General features: G+C 40.1%; 1 protein-coding gene across 3 annotated transcripts in view; it reads left to right on the top strand.

The window, feature by feature from the left end:
• The window catches only part of METTL4 (methyltransferase 4, N6-adenosine), a 189,529-nt gene extending 170,371 nt beyond the window's left edge, over positions 1–19,158 (top strand). The window contains exon 8 of one of the 3 annotated variants that reach the window (XM_088469633.1): positions 18,032–19,158. In XM_088469633.1, coding sequence (XP_088325759.1) covers positions 18,032–18,177 — 146 coding nt within the window. In that variant the 3' untranslated portion in view covers positions 18,178–19,158. Of the gene's footprint in view, positions 1–17,961 lie in introns of all 3 variants that reach the window. The other 2 variants (XM_088469634.1, XM_088469635.1) reach the window with 2 other exon arrangements.
• Positions 19,159–20,607: the final 1,449 nt, after the last annotated feature.

Genomic DNA, 20,607 nt, shown 5'->3' with positions numbered 1-20,607 from the left:
ATGTCTGCACTGGACGAGCCCCAATGAGGGGCTGAAAAAAAGTTTTTATCTTTTCCCCCACCTAATATTAAGGGTGGAGGAAGATTTAATTCCCTCTGTCTCCCCAACTCCAGCACCTAGAAAGATGGTGACGACCTTTGTTCGAAATAAGGGAGTCCCCTCTTTCTAATTATGGGGGAAGATGTATCAAATCTTCTAAAGAGTGGAGGTTTCCCCTAGCAGTCAGTCAGCTTCTACCTATCATTTTATATATTGTACTTGATGAGTAACTAGCAGGAAACTGATTGGATGCTAGGGGCAACCTCTCCACTTGCCTACTAATGCACTCTTTAAAAGGTTTGATACATTTCTCTACGTGCCACATAGAGATTATTGCCTGGTGATCAGTGTGATCACCAGGCATAACCCCATGCACCACAAAACAAATAATGGAGTCCACAGATGGGGAAGATCTCCCCCAACCTGCCTTTCAATATTTAAGTGGCACACAATTTATAAAGAGGGGGGGTCAGCTTCTTTCAAATGATGGGTCACCTTTAGTACGCATCACCTATAATTACCAGAGAATGTTACCCTATACTATGGAAAAAGTAAATTTTCCATATATTGGGACTAGTATCATCCCCATAATGGCACTGGCAGCTGTGGGGTATCCATATTTGAAAAAGGAGAGTTCTCTCTTTCAAATTATGTGGCTCCCTAGTAGCTATTGTCTGGGATAAGTGACCTCCAGACAATATTACCATGCACTACAGAAAACGTACATTTTAAATATATGGGTGCCCTATTACTTGCATAATTACAGCTGTAAAGGTGGGGGTACCCACATATCAAAGAGGGGAATCCCCTATTTAAATCACTGTGTCCCTTAGCAGAAATTGTCTGTTGATCACCAAATAAAATCACCCATTGTGTTACGTAGATTGGGGGAGGGCACATTGTGCCTTAACACCTTGATATTGGTGTGCACACATATGATGGCACCCTTGTTTAAATGAGGGGAGTCTCATTGTAGGTATTGCTTGGTAATCACCAGACAATGACTGAAATAGTAAACCCAAATTCAGATTCCCATCAATGGGAGGATCTAAAGCTCACATCTCCCTCATCTCGTGTCAAATGCAAAAAGCAGTCCTTCACTTACAGTAGACGGAGTAAAATAGAAAAAAAATGCATGTTTATTTCAAGTGGAGAGTTATGTATTTTTTTTTTTTAAACCTGCAGTACACTTAGAACTATTTTGGAAAGGTGGATTAATGTCTAAACAAGAACTAAAAGATGAAAGAAATTTGCGTCTTTTTGGCCATTCTGGTTACATTTTATTTGATGCATTAGAATGTGCAAAAAGACTAGTGGTATTTTGTGAAAATGCAAAGACATCTAGCCTCCTTACGCGCTAAACAGCCCTTCTAGTCGCGCCATGCCGTCGTGTGACTCTGTAGCACCGAGCGTCTTTTCGTGTGACTTTTTACCTTAAAATGCGTTTTATTTGCACAGCAATGTGAAGAGTTTGCACAAGCAACTTCTGCTGATTAAAATGAAATACATCTGCCTATATACTGTGAGTGACTGGGTGTATCTGCATGCGAAACGCTACGTTACCATGTCAGCGGCTGTAACACTAACGTAGCGTTTCGTATGCAGATACACCTGCAGTCACACAGAACATAGGCATGCCGAATATCATTTTAATCAGCAGAAGCTGCTTGTGCGTTCTATTCACATCACTGTGCGAATAAGACGCATTTGAAGGAAAATAAGTTGCATCTAGAACTGCGTCAACACTGCGTCTTGTAGTGCACAGAGGAGTATCTGTACTGCAAAAAAAATTCAGTGATGTTGGAATGTGACAAGTGCAAACATCGAAAAATGGCCTTCGCACAGAGGTGTGAAACTCTTCAGTAGTGAAGGGGTTAATGTGTTTTCCATGCAGCTTTTGCACATTTGTAAAAGTGCAATCTAATCAGTTATCCTGGTAGTGTGGGATAACACATGAGAAATAGGTCATGCTGCATCTAGAACTGTAAAGCTACTGTTAAGAATGCAGAATACAATGGTGAGAAAATGCTTATGAGAAATCATCATGCTATAAAATCTGGCCAAAGACCACCTTGGCAATCTGTAAATGGTACAGAAGTAGATGCACAGATAAACTAAAGGGGCCAAATGTAATAGGCTGCGAATTTGTTAAAAATGCGAGTTTAGCGCTAAACTCACATTTTTTACTCACCCACAAATATAATAGGGTGCGACTATAGTAAAACTCGCAATTTCGGGCTTTACTATAACTCGCAAAAATACATCTCGCATCCAGATGTTTTCTCATTCTCTAGATAGAACTCGGGCAATGAAATAGAGTGCAAGTGCTTCACTCGCACATATTACTGCTTGAGAACTCGCAAAAACAATAGACCAGCTTCAGGACAGCGAGTTTTTCCTGAGCAGGTCAGAGTAGCACAGAAACATACTCATATCCATGAGATACGTGCATGTTTCTGTGTGTACATATGAAAATACTTTTTTTCTTAAAAAAAACACGTGCACCCTCTCCCCAGAAGCATAACTAGCCCCGGGCTCTGTACATCCTGTGCTGGTTTTTAAAATACAAGGGCCAAAATGCGTAGGGGGCCCCTGTATTTTAAGTACCAGCACAGGGCTTTTCTGCTCCGGTCCTGCTTGTGTAAATACAGGGGACAAAACAAGTATGGGTCCCCTGTAGTTTCCATAACCAGCACTGGACTCTTTCTAGTGGGGGGGTAATGCCACAGCCAGGGAAACCCTTTCACCGAGTTCCCCAGCCAAAGCATTACCCCTGACCGCTAGTCAGCCCAGGCCGGGGATCCCTGGGGAGGTGGGGACCCCCCAATAAAGGGATCCCCCTCTCCAGGGCGCCCCAGGGCTAGGCTGATAGCCAGGGCTATCCCCGGCACACCTGGCAGGTGGGTGCCGGGTTGATAGTGTAGTGTGGTGTAAAAATTAGATGTGAAAATATTGTATTCAGCTGTGTAACTACAGGTCCCAGCAAACCTCCCCCGCATGCTGGTACTTAGAGAACTACAAGTAATAGCATGCGGAGCATTACGGGCCCGCTGGTACCTGTAGTTCCACAGCAAAATAAATACAAAAAATCACAGAACACACACACCGTGACAGTAAAAGTTTATTTTTATTTTTTTTATTTAAAACACACAGACAGAAGCCTACACGGATCTCAATGATCTGTGAAGGCTTCTGTATAACTCACACCTTTTAATGCTAGTCGCATTAAAAGGTGTGAGTTTACAGAGGGAAATATTCGCATAGATTCGCATAGTGTAGTAGCCTCGAGCTCAAAAGTTTGCAGGCTATTACATTTGCGAGTCCCGGCACCAACTCTCACCTTCAAAAAATGCAAGAAGGTGCGAGTTGGATTTTTACTTTAACTCAAACCCTATTACCTTTGGCCCAAGATGTTTTAAAAAATTCATTTTAATATTGTAAATTTGGCACAAGTGCAATTAGCTAGTTAGGTAGCCAAAATACTTTTTTTTTAATATACCTTTCGAAACTTTCTCACAGCTTTTCTGCAGGTTAAATTTATTACTGCACTATTTTTATTTACCTTAATTAGTGCAAATTAAGCATCTTAACAAAGGGGGAATGCTGATCATCTTTATTTTTACACTGCAATTCTTTACCTTAATTAGTGCAAATTAAGCAGCTCAACAAAGGGGGCGCAAATCTGAATCTCTTATTGCAGTGTATTTTTACACTTCAATTAGAGATTCAGATTTGCACCCCCATTGCCAGTGCTCACCTCTTCCCAATATTGTTTCTCCAAAGTTACAAAGGTACATTTATAGCTGTATTTATTCTTAAATTGAAATCAAGCCATTGATTTGTGGATTTGTTAAATATTAAGCTGGACTTATTCATAGCAGTCTGGGAATATGGTGATTCATAAAAAACAAGCCAACACTTGGGTCACATAACAAGTGAGGAGTTGGGTTTGGGAACGAAAGGGATGGGGTCAGGAGGGGACGGACCAAGGTGACCCAGTATATGCTGAGTCCCTTTACTAGTTCCAGTATAATTAGATATGAGGTTCATGGAGAAAATGCAGCCATGAGACAGCAAGTAGAGTAGGCCTTTCTAATGACTCTTACAATATAGATGTACTGCATGTGTGAATGGTCATGTTGGTGACTTTAAATCCAATTTTAGGGATGATTAGATGAGGCACCTCATATTGCATATGGTTTACACACTATAAATTCTTCTGTACACATTATTAGCTTTCAGCAGGAAGATGTACAGTAAAAGAAGTAGTGACTAGTATAATACTTTTGTTGGGCTACAAATTGGCAATCGTTAATCACTCACTGCCTTGCATGTGTTATGTTTCCCTATTTTTGTGTCCTCTTCCAGTATATTCACTTTCATAGTGAGAACAGATTACCTTTTCTATATATTTTGGGTTTGTAGTTAATAGAAGATTTATTGGCTGTGTACTCTCTGCAAGAAGCACTGTTTTTGTTCTTTCTGTAGATAAAGGGGATTCAGTTTAAAAATAGTCCTTAGTATTGGGTCTGTGTTGGTGCATGAAAACCAATCCTATAGATTGTAAGCTTGTGTGCAGGGCTTTCTTTCTGCTTTCTCTGCACATTAACACCCAGTCTTGTTTCCAATTGTACAATGTATGCTAGTGCTATAAAAATTTATGTTAAAAAAATTGTAAATTATGCAAGCATGACCACATGAATTGCCTGTTTTCAGGGGCATTTTAAGACGGGAGGGGGTCCTTGTGCAGATGTCCATGGGTCCCCAGCCCTCTGAAAAACAAAATGCTGCTGAAGCATGCTCTGTACATTGCAAAGACTCTGGCACTATGCCAAAGTCTTCTGCGCATGCAATATAATTTGGCATTAACCTCAAAAGTATGGCACCGGCACCATATCTCTGGTTATTGCTTTAGAATTATGGCTCCAGCTCTTTATTTCAGAAGATATCAGAAATAAAGATATAACTTAATAACAGCATGGGAAGGGCAGGAGGTAAGTAACTGAAATAGGTGCAGGTTGTGCGATGTGTGCTCCATGGACCCAGGGGCCTGTGTGCACTGCACACCCTGCAGCTATTGTAGATACGACACTGCCTGTTTCCTAATGCAGACTAATAATATAATATACTGCTTAGCACTGAAATGAATAATTAAGCATATGGCAGGCCAAAGAGAAGGCTCCTTATGTTTATTATAATTTAGCGAGGGAAGGGAGACTGAGGGTATTGCTCATGATTCATGAGTTTATAAAATGAGCTGATTACAAAGGACTGCTTAGTGTCAGCATGGTCGTTTTACTTATGTGTTTGTGGCTTACAGACTTTAAACTTACAAGATATACAGTCAGTTCACAGAAAGTACGTTGTCATGTTTCCACATCTGTGAAGGTGAAGTCAAACCTTTTTAAAGGCACTTTTCAACTTTTTAAAATGAAAAAATTACAACAATATGTTGTCTTTTTGTGTGAGAATATAGCTTTTGTGTCTTAGGAGGGTATTAAATGTTGCACAATGACTGCAGAGTGCCCTTGTAATGGTCGGGCCAAGGCACATTGTGACCAGCTCCCTCATTCAGTCATTAATTTTTTTTTCGTACCCTATAGAGGTGCACAGCAAAGTTAGTATAGATTGTCCACAGTACCCTAATTAGACGGTTATGTGATCAGACATCGCCATGATGTCTGGTGAGGTACTGGATTCCCCCTTTAAAATCCAAATTGTATCTGTAACGTAATTCATGGACATGATTTTTAAATAACATCTTTATTTCATATGAAAATGTAACACAATATGCAATTAAACTATAAAAAGCTCTAAGCAGTCAGACATTACAAAACACATATTCTTGCAATAACATTCTATCAAAATATCATGGGGCTGATTTAGAGGAGGATGCAGCTGCATCTGCGTCTTTATGTTATTGCAGCGGCTGATTCTGATCATACTGAGACGCCCACTTGTGCGGCACTTATCCGCCTCGGTGCTTTTTGAGACGCACCATGGGTTGGGCCATGGAAGTGTGTATCAGCCCTATGGCAGGTGTCATATCTCCTTCTCAGCATGGTGTCCTTTGTCAGCGCTACTGCATCTTTAACCTCCCTGTTACCTCCTAAGAAAGTTCACAAAAATCCACAGCTCTTGTAACCAAATTTGTCCCACGTCTCCGTGCGGTAACCATCTGGATGCATCCGCAGTGTTTTTGTTCCTCCATTTCAGATGTTTTAGTTGACTTAGGACTATGTGCCACTTGCTATATGGAGGAATGTGTTGTAACAGAGCTCAGTATGAGGGTGAGAGGGGACTGCAAAACTGTACTTTGTTTCTTGGAGCCATTGTACGGGAGACTGAGAGGACTCGCTCCTTCACCTCATGGCCAGATAAACTGTCATCCAATGTTTAATCTATAGTTTTTGCACAATTATTTGAAACTTAGATTCTGTTCATTCTAAATTGCATTTCTGGAATCTCTCTCTTTTTATAGCCGGAAAGATGCAACACAATCGCTTTAATTGAAAGCCTAAAGCTGGCTACACATTTAACTGTGTGTACCCAGTGATGCAACGCCCGACAGGCCGACATATCGGGGCCTGGTTCCATTCACCCGCCTGGCGTCGTTCATCTCATTGACAGATTGACCAGCATGTACTGCAGATCTGTCGATGCAATGAACGACCCTGTGGGAGCGCGCAAGGCCCGACATACTGGGTACACACTGGCCGATGTAGACGATATGGCAACATATCGTCTGATGTGTACCCAACTTTATAGCTACTGTGCTGTGTTGTCCTTTCCTTGCTGTGGTGAGATCCAAGTTTGAAATGTAGAGCCTTCAGCCTTATGTAAGAGCTGGGACCTTGTGAAATACAGCAACTAATATGGGCACCAGGATAGAGACTGCATTGCAACAAAGTACTATTATAGTTTGGAAAAGGTACGAAGTATAAAACCCTTTAATGAAATATTGTCAAGGATGTCTCATTATAAAGAACATGATATCTGGTAAATGACAATATAGTGCAGTGTTCTCCCCAGACATTTTTTTCAGCCGGGTGGCATCCAAAAGTAGCCGGGTGGGGGCCTTCGCAATTATGCGAGCGCCGGGAAAAGGGGTATCGCCCTTACCAATCCAGCCCGACAGGTCTCAGGTTGCTCCTCCACTGGCTCTCAGTCAAAAGTGCCCATTATACAGTGCCCCCTGTAGTTTTCCCCTTTATGCATTGCCTCCTGTAGTTTAACTTTGCCCTTATGCATTGCCCCCTGGCTGAAGTAGTGCCCCTATGTAGTGCCCCCAGACCGGCACCTTATGCAGTTTTCCCAGGCTTAAATAGTGTCCCTTATGCAGTGCCCCCAGGCTGGCCCCTTATGCAGTGCCCCCAGGTTTAATAGTGTCCCTTATGCAGTGCCCCCAGGCTGGCCCCTTATGCAGTGCCCCCAGGTTTAATAGTATCCCTTATGCAGTGCCCCCAGGCTAGCCCCTTATGCAATGCCCCCAGGTTTAATAGTGTCCCTTATGCAGTGCCCCCAGGCTGGCCCCTTATGCAGTGCCCCCAGGTTTAATAGTGTCCCTTATGCAGTGCCCCCAGACTTAAATAGTGCCCCCAGACTGGTCCTGGCCTCAGCCCCAGCCCGGCACTTACCTTTACTTGCTGGCCACTGCCGCTGCTTCGCGCTGACTGGATCTAACTAGATCCAGCAGGCGCGGGGCAGGCTCCTCACGTCGCGGGTGACATCAGGATGTCACCCGCTCAGTGCATCACTGGGAACGCTGGCCACTGAAGCGATCGGATGTTTCTTTATCCTCCGGTCACTTCAGAGGCCAGCGTTCCACAGCGGGGATCGGCGGGGAAAGTGCCGGGCGGCAGGCTGTTTCTGCCGGGCGATGCGCCCGCAGAAAACAGCCTGGGGAGAACACTGTAGTATAATGCAATACTCATTACACCATTAGTGTTATGATAGATTTAAATGGATACCACATAGTTTTCTATCCTTATTATCACAATATCTTATAAAAATGTTCATCTATCAGATTAAGCTTCTGACCCGGTCACCCGGGATATAACTGGGGGAGGCCGGTTCAACCTGGGTCCTTTCTCTGTTACTACTTTCAGACCTAAACACCGGCAAATACCCAGGTATGCCCCAGCATTTTCAACACGGATCTAACTCGAGGTCCAGCTCAGAGTACCCCTTTCACACTAAACCATAGACCTGGGTTTTTCCTGGGTAAACCCCTTTCACTCATAAGCCATGTCTGCCCTTTACAGTGGTTTTACAGGTTTTTTTTAACCTCACAATATAGTAAAAATAGTAGAGGAGGATACACACGGGACAGTTAACACATTTTATTATATTTATTACATTGTGTTCCCATTGTCTGTGCCTTGATTTCCTCCTTTTTCAAACTGCCAGCAACACCCGCACTTCGTCATCCCCCAATGCACCATAACAGCGCCTCTCTCAGCCTCCTCTGCCTTCCAAATGCTGTCTGCAGATGAAGAGGTCATCAGCAGCAGCCGTGCACAGCCAATAAGTTCCTTTCAAACGCGACCCAGGTCTAAAAACCATTCAGACATAAGCCGGGGAACCAACCTGGGTTTCAAGTTCCAGGAATAACCCTGGTCGATTGGTAGGTGACAGATCCAGGACAGTCAACCCGGGTCTGTTCCTTTCACACATAGCCATTTCTGAAAGGGGTGTAAAGGGTCTACATGGGTCCAAATTACCAGGGGCTCAACCCTGGTTGCTAACAAGATTATTCATGGGTCCGACCTGGGTTGCCTGCAGTCTGAAAGGGTGAGGTCCGAGTCAACCTGGTTTACAGTAAAAGGTATCTCATTGGCAGTTCAGGAGCGCTAACACCCACTTTGCATGACTCATCTTTCTGATCCTGTAACACAATGCCCATTTCTAATGACTCACACATTTGGCAGGGCTGTCACAGGTTCTGTGTGAAAGGGGTTAACCCAAGAATAACCCGGTACCAAGGTGCAGTGTGAAAGGGGTATTGAAGCTGTGACCCTTGTCCAACCTGTGTTCAATAACCCAGGAAAAAGCAGGGTCGAAGCCCTGGCTTTGGTCTGAATATGATATTAGCCTCCATTATCATTGACAGGATGTATAGCGCTACAAGCAAAGTAATCTCCTGTTGTGCAGCCATTAGAAACCTTAATGACATAAGCAGTAGGACGCATGTCTGTCTTATCATGCAAATCAGTGATTACTTTTATAGGATGTATCACAGAACAGCCAGGCTTTGTTAGAAGTTTCATTTATGGTTCATGGGTTTTGTTTCTTTTCTTTTCAGATTATATAAAACAAATAGTACTCAGCTCCTTTCATGCTGCTACAAAGTACAAACAAGAAAATAAGAGAAGGGTCAGTACGCTTAACTCCAGATTAGAAATCTTGAAATCCATTATCTGTCACCACTCTATCTTTTCTGATTGTAGGTGTCAGAAATTGTAACTTTGTACTATCAGCAGATGAATGGTCCTTGTCTAGTTATTGTTCCGAGGTAACTCAGCCTAGCATTTCTGTAGTAGTAGTTCTTTACATTAGGACTAACATAAGTTCTTGATATTACGACTAAAATTATGTCTTCATCGCTTTTCTGCAAATGTTGACAGAGTACGTTATTCAAAGCCCTTATTTATTGTAATTCTTAGCAACTGTTGAAATGTACAGTTCTGTTTGTCATCTTTTCCTGATCTGCCTATGGAATTGGCATTATGTTATTACTAAGCAAAACAAAATCTGTTTATTTGGAACCCGTAGGACCTGACATTTCATGTTTATATGATTTTAACAAATTCTATTTGGAAATATTGACTTGTACTTTCAAAAGAAATCACTAGGTGTGCCTATAAGCTTGGCTTAGGGTTTAACCTCTTACAAGGCGCTAACAACTGAGCCCAGTGTGAGAAAATAACAGCCGCGTCTAGATGTTTTCTAGCACAGTTATGTGAAAATATTCTTCTAAATGATTATCTAAAATGACCCTGTAATGTATTTGATGTGTCATTATGGTTTGATCAAATGTTAAAAGATAAGCTTGTGTGCATTTTAAAATATGAAATTGCAGACAGGGGCGTAACTAGTAAATTGTGGGCTCTATAGCAACATATGTAAGGGCCCCAAGTACCGTTCAATGGCTTTGGGCCCGGTAGCTGCTGCACCAATGGTAGTTACTCCCTTGATTGCAGGTATCACCTGTAATTTTTTTTTTATCTTCCAGACACTTTTGTTTATTTTTGTTTCCATTGAATTTGACAAGTGATAAACTTATGTCCGTCCATTGTATCTACAGAACAGATCGATTATCATGTCTAAAGATGGCTACACACTGACCGATATATTGGCCGATCAATTCAGTGGCCAATATATCTGGTGCCCGTCGGCCAGTGTGTACCGGCGATATGTCTGTGAATGATGTCGTTCACAGACATGTTGTGTCGGCTGTGCTGTACAGCCGATGGATATATATATCTGTCCATCGGCAAGTGTGTAAGGGTGATCAGCCGATCGCCCGTAAACATGCAGCCGCGGGGAGGGGGCAGACCCGAATCCTGGTCAGCGGGACCCGCAGGTGCCTGGAAGATGATGGTCGTTCAGTGCATATGAACGACCATCATCTACAGATATATCTGCATATCACTCGATCTGCAGATATATCTGCTAGGTGTGTACCCACAACAAAACTAAATGTCATCTTGTCTAAGGGCTGGATTCAATTAGCCGTGGTAATTAACATGTGAGGAAAAGGGTGGTACTCTCGGGCTTTGATGCACGAGCCTATGCAATTACAACCCCTTTTCCTCACGTGGTAAAATTGTAGCGTTATATTAACCCATTGGTTCTGAGATAAGTATCTGGAGCTAAGGATTAACACGTTCGCAAAACCCGTGATAAGGGCCTCCCTCAGGCTCGACCAAAAATCCACTTTAAGTGCAGCCTTTGAGCTTATCCGTGGGCTGTAATTGAGTAGCCCCGGTTGACCAAATAGTCCTTGATTAATTACTGCGGCTAATTGAATCTGGCCCTAAAAGTGGTGGTCTTTTTTTTTCCTGAGTTTGGGCTGCAGAAGCCTCTAACTATTAAGATGTCATGACCCCTTTTGAGTATTCAGTTGTGTGGCATCAGAACGTCCGTCCGCATCGCCCATAAAAGTGCACAGGAAAATTGATAATGTAAAGTATTGTATTCTACCATGGTGTGCCTAGTCAAACATAGCATCCGCACATCGCAGGTAATTGGATACAGGTCTCTTTGTCTCAGCAAACTAGATTTGTATTTCACAACCGCTTGATAAACCTAGTGTGGCTCTACTGTCTTCATAGTTCACTGCTGTCATATATGTGTCATATATGTGGCTAATGGTGATTTGCCATTGTTTTAGTTACCAAACTCTTGTCTACCTTTGTAAATTGGGCGTTACTCTTTTAATGGATATTGGGTCGTAAATAACTTTTCTGTTCCTTTAGTCTAGAATTTTAGACTCCAACTGATGTGAAACTTGACAGTCTTAAGCAATGATCTTAATATAATGAACATAGAAATAATAGGCATGTTCTGAAGATCACATACATTGTCCTATTTTCTTATGGGTATGTTGAGTTTCTTTCATCACAATTTCAATGATAGCTTTAGGCTGTGAAATATAATGCCTTCATCCTTTCAATAAAATGACTATTTTACTTTTGGGACAATTACTGCACACTGGAGTCATGGGGACTGTTTTGCATCTTTTTGTTCACCCCCATTTGGCTACAGAAACATGCCGGCATGTCGCTGAATAGCTCCTTTTCCCTTTGTCAGTCCAAGTCAAATTGAAAATGTACACTAAAAAATACCTATTTTTCAGCCTTTTCCCAGCACAGTGATGCACATTACAAATTACCAGTTTCATTTATGTAGAGGGGAACAGAAAATGAGCTAATTGTATGTAACTTCATTGCTCACAGAGGAGTGTTATCCAACTAATACTTTAACGTTTTTGGAGGCGTAGTATTATGTCTCCTCATTTACTGTTTGCGCATTTCTTGTGATTTTCGCATGAATTAAATATGCAGTGTTTATGGTAGTGCTTGTCAGACAGTCCCATGTGACTTCCTTGTAGCAATTATTACATTTCATACATTTTTAATTGTGAAAATTATCTCCAGACTGAATTCCGCAAACTTTCATTTTATTGTGTGACTTTAACACTTGACAACAGTAAATAATGAAGATGAGATGGACAGTGCCATTAAAAAACCATACATGCTGCTTATCGCTCCCATTTTATGTAGCCCAAGTGAATTACAGATTTCTCTATAATGGCCAGTCTGTGCTTTCTATTCAAGCCATGTTTTTAGGAGTCTGAATTGCAGAAAAAAAGATAATGTTGCGTAAAACATTTTCAATGGCAGAAAACCAGGATGCCACTCCCCACGTGATTTATTTGGGGAGATTTCATTGTTTAGGCGACAGCTATTTTTTTAAGGCACCCGACAGAGCAATTCAATTGTTGCTTTGTCTGTGCGCTATAGCTGCCAGTGACAGCATTTCTGCTCTCACCCTCAGGAGGGGGCGAGCAAAAATGTGCGATAAACCTGTGGTTAGGGCGCCCTAACTGGACTTTAGAAGGGTTTAGCCATTTTACATGACTAAACCCGGTCTAACAGTGAGTGAAGACTGCGAAAATTAATGGGCGCCCAGTGTTGCAATTCAATTGTTCTGGTGTCCATTAATTATCGCCACCCACACAACAATTGAAACGTCCCCATTGTGTTTTTTATGTTTATTCCTTCACCTCTGGTTTTGTACTGTACATAATCTGTAAGAATTCAGTCTCTCTTTTTTTTTTGTGTGTATGATCATATTCACTTCTACTCATTCATAGCAGTAGAAATGTTTAGCACATATTGTTTGTGTATCCATAGTAATGCAGTACTGTTGAACTAATTAAGAACTCTAATTTATATAGCCTTTAGAAGTAGTTTGTGTGGCCTGGTCTCCAATATGAGTCCCATAATTATAGTAAACAAAACATTTTTGAATTTAATTAAAAGTTGAAGCAAGCATTTAGTAAAGCTATTAATATTAAGGGATATAAACCACTCTCCCCGATTGGAAGGCTCTGGTGCTTCTTAGCAGTGCAATACCTGTTTCAATTTGCCAGTTTGAAATGTAACTCTTATAGACGTGTAATATATTTCTCCTTCAAGTGCCTCTGAATCAGCTGATGCGTTTCGTTGGATTTTCTCAAAGTTATCAATTGTATTAGTAACCAGTTATTTAAAGGAGAAGAACCTGTTAGTTGTAATCTGTTTATTGTTGATTATTTTAAGTAAATACTGTTTGTTTTTATTAAGCTGTTTTAGACGATTTTCTAATAATATTTTTAGGTCCACATGATGATTGAGTTATTTTAATATGCAATAAAGCACCATTTTTCTGTTTTTGAGTTTTTATTGTTTATAGGGTTCACTGATTTTGAGATTTAAAATTGTTTATGATTGTGTAAACTATGGAGGTGGAGGGAGGGGGTAATCTGATGTAAGGTTTTGTTTCACCTGTTTTTAGCTGTACATTTACTTGTCTTTGTAAATGACAATATGCTAGGATCTTTTTGTTTTTATATTGTGGATCACTGAGAGACTTATGCTCTGTGGTTTATAGAATCTTGTTCTTACTACCCTCGAGTAAGAGGAAGTTTAATATACTGTTTAGTTTAATCACATTAATTTACTGTACATGTATTTATTTTCCCATTTCCCTGGAGTTCCTTCTGTATAAAGTATCTTGTCCAATTTCTCATTTGTAGGAAGGGCTTTGGGACCTTCAGCATTCACCATCATGTGAGCTTTGAATTGTGGAACGTGTGTACTGAAGCTGCTTCTGGGTTTCTCTTGCTAGGTGGTGTTGGTCTTTTATTTATGTCCTGTATGTAACAAGAGCTTTATAATGGAAGTATCTGACACAGATACCAAAGTTGCTGCCACGTCCTGACTGTATTTGTGTCATTTCAATGCAGTTAGTTGGCATTTCTACATATTAATTACATTCTTCACTACACCCTTATTAAGCAACCTAGTAGGTGTTTTCCATTGCTAAAATTGGGAAACTAAGGCATCGATTCATTTAGGTGTGAGCAAGGTGAAGTTTCTTTGCATCAGTGTGTAAACACTGGCAACGGCATCACATCTTGCTTTCATTTCGCCACCCATCTCATCCCGGACTCACAGATTTTTGTATGGTGCCCTATAAGCTCCTCATATGTGCACACTTGTTGGGCAAGACCATGGGTGTAGCTCTAGTGGGTGCGGGGGTGTCATTGTTATGGAGCACAGAGGCTTAAGATGCCCCAGATCATATAGCTGTTTACCAGGTTCCCAGAGTCAGCCACTACTAAGCAATTGGGCCCTATCTGTTGCCAGCCTGAAAAAGGGAGACTTATCAGTACTCATATAGGTGGAAGTCCATGGATCTACCTCTCAATAAAGCTCCACACTGATCCATCTGCTGTGCTAACATTTGACCCTCACAGATACAACTGAGCTAATCACTGAACCTACTGTAGCACTGTTGGAGTGGAGGCTTATCCTTTGTGAAGTGTGCTGGGGTTTGGGGATTGAGCTCTGAGACTAGGACTGTCCCAGAAAGGGACAACCTGACAAAATGAAGACCTTCACTCACTGTAATTTCCTGCTTTAAGAATTATCCCCCTCAGTTGGGAACTTGTTGGTCACAGCTCCTCCTTCTGTCTTTACACTCTAAAAACGGCAATCTTCCCAGCCATGAAAGCCCTGCAGACATTGGGCTGCCATGCAATATGAAAAAGCTGCTACTAGGGATGGAGCACTTGAAGCATTGCTATTCACAAATAAGATTAGAGGTCAGTGGGATATAATATCTTACCAGACTTCTATGTAGCATAAGGCTGCCTAATGGGGTGACAATCCGCTGTAAGTGTGTGGTGTGTAGTGGCTTTAATAATGTACTGGGGGTGCTGTGATCTAATATGAATATAAAATTAACTAGGGTACTACTAATGGGGCATAACATTAACTAGGGCACTGATATGGTTCACAAAATGTACTAGGGCAGGACTATGGGGCATAACATGAACTAGGGCACAGCTATTGGGCATAACATGAACTAGGGCACTGCTATGGAGCTTATCATGAACTAAGGCACTACTATGGGGCCTTACATGAACTAGGGCACTACTATTGTTCACAAAGTGAACTAGGATGCTACTAGGAGCAAAAATTAACTAGGGCACTACTATGGGTATAGGTATACAATAAAATTGTAGACATTCAGAATGTAGAATGTCAACAGGTTTTAAGTGTTGACAGTCAGAATGTTGACATGATCATTAGGTCGACAATATGTAAACATGAATTTATGTCAACATGGTTAAAATGTTGACACATTCAGAATATCGACATGTAACATGGCGACACCAAAATATGTTGACTTGGTTTTAAGGACTTGGTCATAAAAAAAATATGTACTGTATTTTGACATGTTAAATGTCGACATTCTGAACATGTCGACATTTTAACCATGTCTACCTAAATACATCTCTACATATTGATTGTCAACCTAATGACTGTCGACATTAAGAACCTGTCGATATTCTGATGTCAAGATTCAGAATATAGACCTTCAGAATGTTGACAAGTCGTACCACACCCGGGGCATATTTTCTGCTTCGTACACTTGTTTTGTTTTTATTTTCAGCAGACCTACTGTAAACTACAAAAAAATCAGTTCAACATGAAGTAGATGTTTATTCTTCACTGTTTTTGTTTCCCTAAAATAATAACAATAACACCATTCTTATTGTTATAAATATAGATTTTAAAGTTTCATAGCACAATTATTGTTGCTTTTATCAAATATCTTTAAAAGAATGTGTCTGTCGGAGCAGATAGTTATTAGATAAATCGATAGATATGAAATTAGATATCTTTGTAATTGATAAATAAGAGATACATTAAACAGATAAACTATCTCTCCAATGTCACATTTACCTGGATCTCATATGCGATCTGTCTATTCTCCAACTGTCTTTTTATTGACCCTCATTTTTTGGATATCCAAAGAAGCCTCTTTGTTAAAATATAATCTCCCTTGGATTTGAAAAGGATTAATTATAATTCATAGCATTGGTGACAAATGTATATTCATTTGTTTTAACCAGTAGGTGAAGCCAATGTTACAGCTTTTAAAAAAAAAAAAAAGTTAGACATTGAAAGCTAAATAGAGACTTGTTTGTGCATTAAGGATAAGATGAAATGTACTCTTTTGTCTATGCATATTTATTCTATAAAACGCATAGTACATTCACAAGGTTCATGGTCTTTGGAATGTAGTATGCATAGCATGTGTACTTTCTATTCACATTTGTGTTCAGTTTTAAAGTGCTCTTGTATGAGACAAGGCCACATTAGAGTTGACGTTTGTATGCGTATAAGACTTTGGCAGCTGCTCTGTGCATTGTAGTTTAGAAACTTTGTAACCATGGTGACAAACCCTTTCAAACAACATTGTACAGATGCATAAGATGACTCTGCTTTGCAAACTCTCCTCTGATTTGCAAAGCGCAGCCTTGTACAAAGTCTAACCTCATATTAACAAAGGGCATGACGACCCTGATATATATGAATAATTCATAAAATCACCCCAATTTATTTGTGATAGAACTGCTTGCAATCTGAGTACTGGATGCCTCTAGTTTTTTAGACACTTTTTATTATGTAATCTAGCATATGTGTGTGTTCTTAACATTTTTTAATATCCTCTATTAAGTCTAGTTTCATGAAATATAATAACCAATTATCATAAGCCGATCAACAAACTGTCACATTTACTTCCTCATTTTTCCTGTACTGTATTTATTTTTTTATATAATTAGTTCCGGATCCTATGAATAGTGATAATGTATCTACTTTTAGTAATTACTGTGTATCTACTCCTAGCTCTTAGATGTTGTGTTTTTATTTTATTACGCATCTATGTGACAGCATTTGTGAGTTTGTGTGTACATGTTTGTAATATATTTCTAAAGGTGTGCTAAAATACATAAAGCCAAATGACTTATTTGTAATTAAACCTTTCTGACACGTATAATTTGTGCTTGCAATCAACTGCTATCTATTTAAATTGTAAGAGTATGCACTCAATTTTTTTAGCCCAAAGAAACTGGTTTTTGACGCTGTGTGTACTGTACCACATACTTTCACATAACATACCATCAGTATGGCTCAATGCCTACAAATGGCAATTCACCTTTAGTTAAGAATCAGTGAGCTGATGTCTCTCTCCATTATAAAGGTCAACTAGCAGACTGGAATTGTGACCCAGCTGTCCTAATAGAGGAAGAGCTCAGTGATACCGCACTTATCATACTGACCAGATGAAATGATTTCAGTATTTCAAAACAGCAGCATGTTTCTTACAGCCCTAACGACATCTGTATAGAAAGCCCTTGAACTGGAACCAGCACTTATTTCAGCACAGTGTACTGCAACATCCCCAGCTGGCGATAAGGTGTTTTTGTCACAGTCCTTGTCCTCAGAATTTAACCTGATCGCTCTGCACTAATTGTTCTGTCCTTTTCAGCAGTGTTTTGTTCCCATCATTCAGGAATCATTTAAAACATTGTCACTGCTTGCTGGGGAGTACTAAGATGACTCTATTGAAAAATTGAAAAGTCACCTGTGTAGGCGGTAAAATCCTCATTCCCTGTCTCTAAATGAAAACCGATAAATCAGACCTATTGAAGCCTTTGACTGTATTGTTCACAATCTCAAGGGCGCTTATTTCAAATGATTTCCTGACTATAAATAGCATGGGCTGTTGATGAAATCCTTGAAATTAATTTGCTGTCTTCTTTTTAATGAAATACTCCACTTTTTCATCTCCCAAAAGCTGAAAGAAGATTGATTTTTCTTCTACTACATCACTGTCGTCTTCTTTGTGTTTCTGCTGTTTTGCACAGAGGTTTTGAAAGAATATGTCAGTCCAGATGTGGAACACTTGGAGCTTTTCGCCCGTAACCTGCAGCTTGGATGGACCAGCTGGGGGAATGAGGTTCTCAAATTCCAACACGTGGATTATTTCATTCCCCTGGAGAATGGAAACTGACCCAAGTCTATTAGCTTTAGAGGAGCTTTCTTATACATTAGAAATGCTTTTTTTATTACCAACAGAACACTTAGGAATCTGTGTAAATAGAAGTAGACATGTTGCAATAAGAAATCCATGTCGAGGGTGACTCTGCGCACAACCTGAATGGTATTGTTTTAAAATGAACAGATTGTCCTTTGCTCAGTCTCAAATAGCTTTGTTGAACAATAAAAAAGAAAAAAACACAATAACCCCTTGTTTACTGCAGCCTGGCTTCTTGGTAGCATAAAGGTTAATTGTCTAGCCTATAAGGGAATATAAGTAAAACCTAAATAACAGCGGAACATGAGACAGGTCCTCATAGCATCTCAATAATTTAGAAAAACAGTATATATTTTCCAAATGTTTTACATGACAATATTATCACATTACATAATATTTTACAGATTGCAAGAACAATAATCAATGTGTGAATAGTTTTCTGTAAAGCAATAATGTTTCTTATATTTCTGCTCTACTACTCACTCTATTATGCCCATTTGTCTGCATTTTGTTCAGGTTTTCATATGTACATTTCTGAACATTGAATAAAATTATATCATTATTTTGGTAAAAAAAATTATTTATCTATAGTTGACAGTTGCATAGAAATGATTCATTTAGTATGTCACTTACAGTTGTGTTCAGTTTTCATCTGTTATTAAAGGGGACAATGTACTATCTACTGTTCATTAAAATACTGTTGTAAGAGTTTAAAAACAATATACCTTAGCCAGGACACAATAAAAAACAGAACTCTCATTTATACTGAAGCACTATATCTTTTATTACTGGCCAGTCATAGGACTGCTACAGCTGAAAGTATGTCATCTTAAATTGGTCACAAACTACATTGTATATATCCGCTCTTTTATAAAGCAGCTAATGCACTTCATATTACAGATTTTTATTGTCAATTATTTTATAAATGTTTCTTAAACTATTGCTGTAGATATGTAACTGTACACAAACTTGCTGTTTGTAATTTTTTTAATAAACAGATTTGTTATTCATGTTTTTGTATTTTTTTTTTAAATTCTTTATGAATAACTAATTTCTATTACTTAGTGGGCATTTTGGGCACAAATTAACTTTAAATTCTCAACACATTCTCACAACAGTATATATGATTATTGTAATATTTAAACTTGAGAGAGCAAAACAGTAATGCAAACAGAATCTTCTATGTGTACATATCCCCCTATTCAAAAAATGCATTGGGTAAACAATTGCACTTGTCATGCCGCAGTAGTAGTACACCAGCCCAGGGCCTTGGTACAAGTTTCCGCAGCTAGTATTTTTAGCAATACAAAAAATAAATAGAATATGAAAGTAAATACCTGCCTGTCCAGCTCTAATTATACAAAATAATTTTCTCTCTCAAAGTGGAGGAACCTAACGTCCCTTTCTTAAAGCAGAAATCATTAACACAGCACTTACATTCAGTAATCACAGTGTCTCTACAGGTCTCTGATCTGTTTCACAGGCAGTAAAAGACTGACTACAGAAACTGACCACTTTTATCAGCCTCTCACATGTGGTCTGATAATCAAGGTTGCTAATCAGCTTCAGTCTACCAAATAGAAGCTAAAAACCTTTCCAGCTTGTCGCAACTCATAGATGGATCGGGGATGTTAGCCCGTACTTCGGGATTGATGAGACCTAGTATTGAGGGGTTGGAGTGTATTGTGCCGACAGTATTCACCAGGAACCCCCTCAAGGAGGTTTGGACTGCATCCAACACGCTGGTCGTGGCCCTCAGACTTGGTTCTCTCATACAGGTGCTGGTGTTCTCTGGATTAGAGTGCAGTACGATGCAGGTGTACCACGTAGTCGACAAGCCGGGTCAGAACCAAACTGACCAGATGGTATCAGGGAACAGACGTAAACAGGTCATGGAATACCAAACGCAGTTCCAGGGAAGAGACTGAAGCAGGTCCCAAACGAAGCCAAAGTCAGAAATGAGCAGTAGTAATCACTGGGAACGCTGGAGTATGTTTTCGGAGCCTATTATTATTATCCTTTATATGGTGCCACAAGGGTCCCCCAGTGCCTCACAAAGTACATAAACAAATGAGCAAACACAAAAACAGTGACTTACAGTACAAAACAATGCAGGACAAGACTATAGTTTATATACAATGCTGCAATAGCAGCAGGGCATCTACTACCAAGTGTTAGGTACTCTTGTGGGGAGTTTGGAGTAGATGATCGTATGAGTGAGGGAAGGAGAAGAACATGAGGGAAGAGGGCCCTGCTCTTTAAAGCTTTCATCCTGAAGGGGAGGGGCAGATAGACAGGGGTGACACAGATGAGGTAGACAGGAAGAAGCATGGAGCAGCAGGTTAGGATGAAAGCTGGAAGGCTTTGATGAAGTTTGAAATTTTGAGAGCCCATTTGAAGATTTGT

The sequence above is a fragment of the Taudactylus pleione genome, unplaced genomic scaffold (genome assembly GCF_031769625.1).
Source record: "Taudactylus pleione unplaced genomic scaffold, aTauple2 ptg000093l, whole genome shotgun sequence".
Taxonomy (NCBI): Eukaryota; Metazoa; Chordata; class Amphibia; order Anura; family Myobatrachidae; genus Taudactylus; species Taudactylus pleione.
Note: the sequence above shows the minus strand (reverse complement) of the source record. Positions and strands in the feature narration are given on the sequence as shown.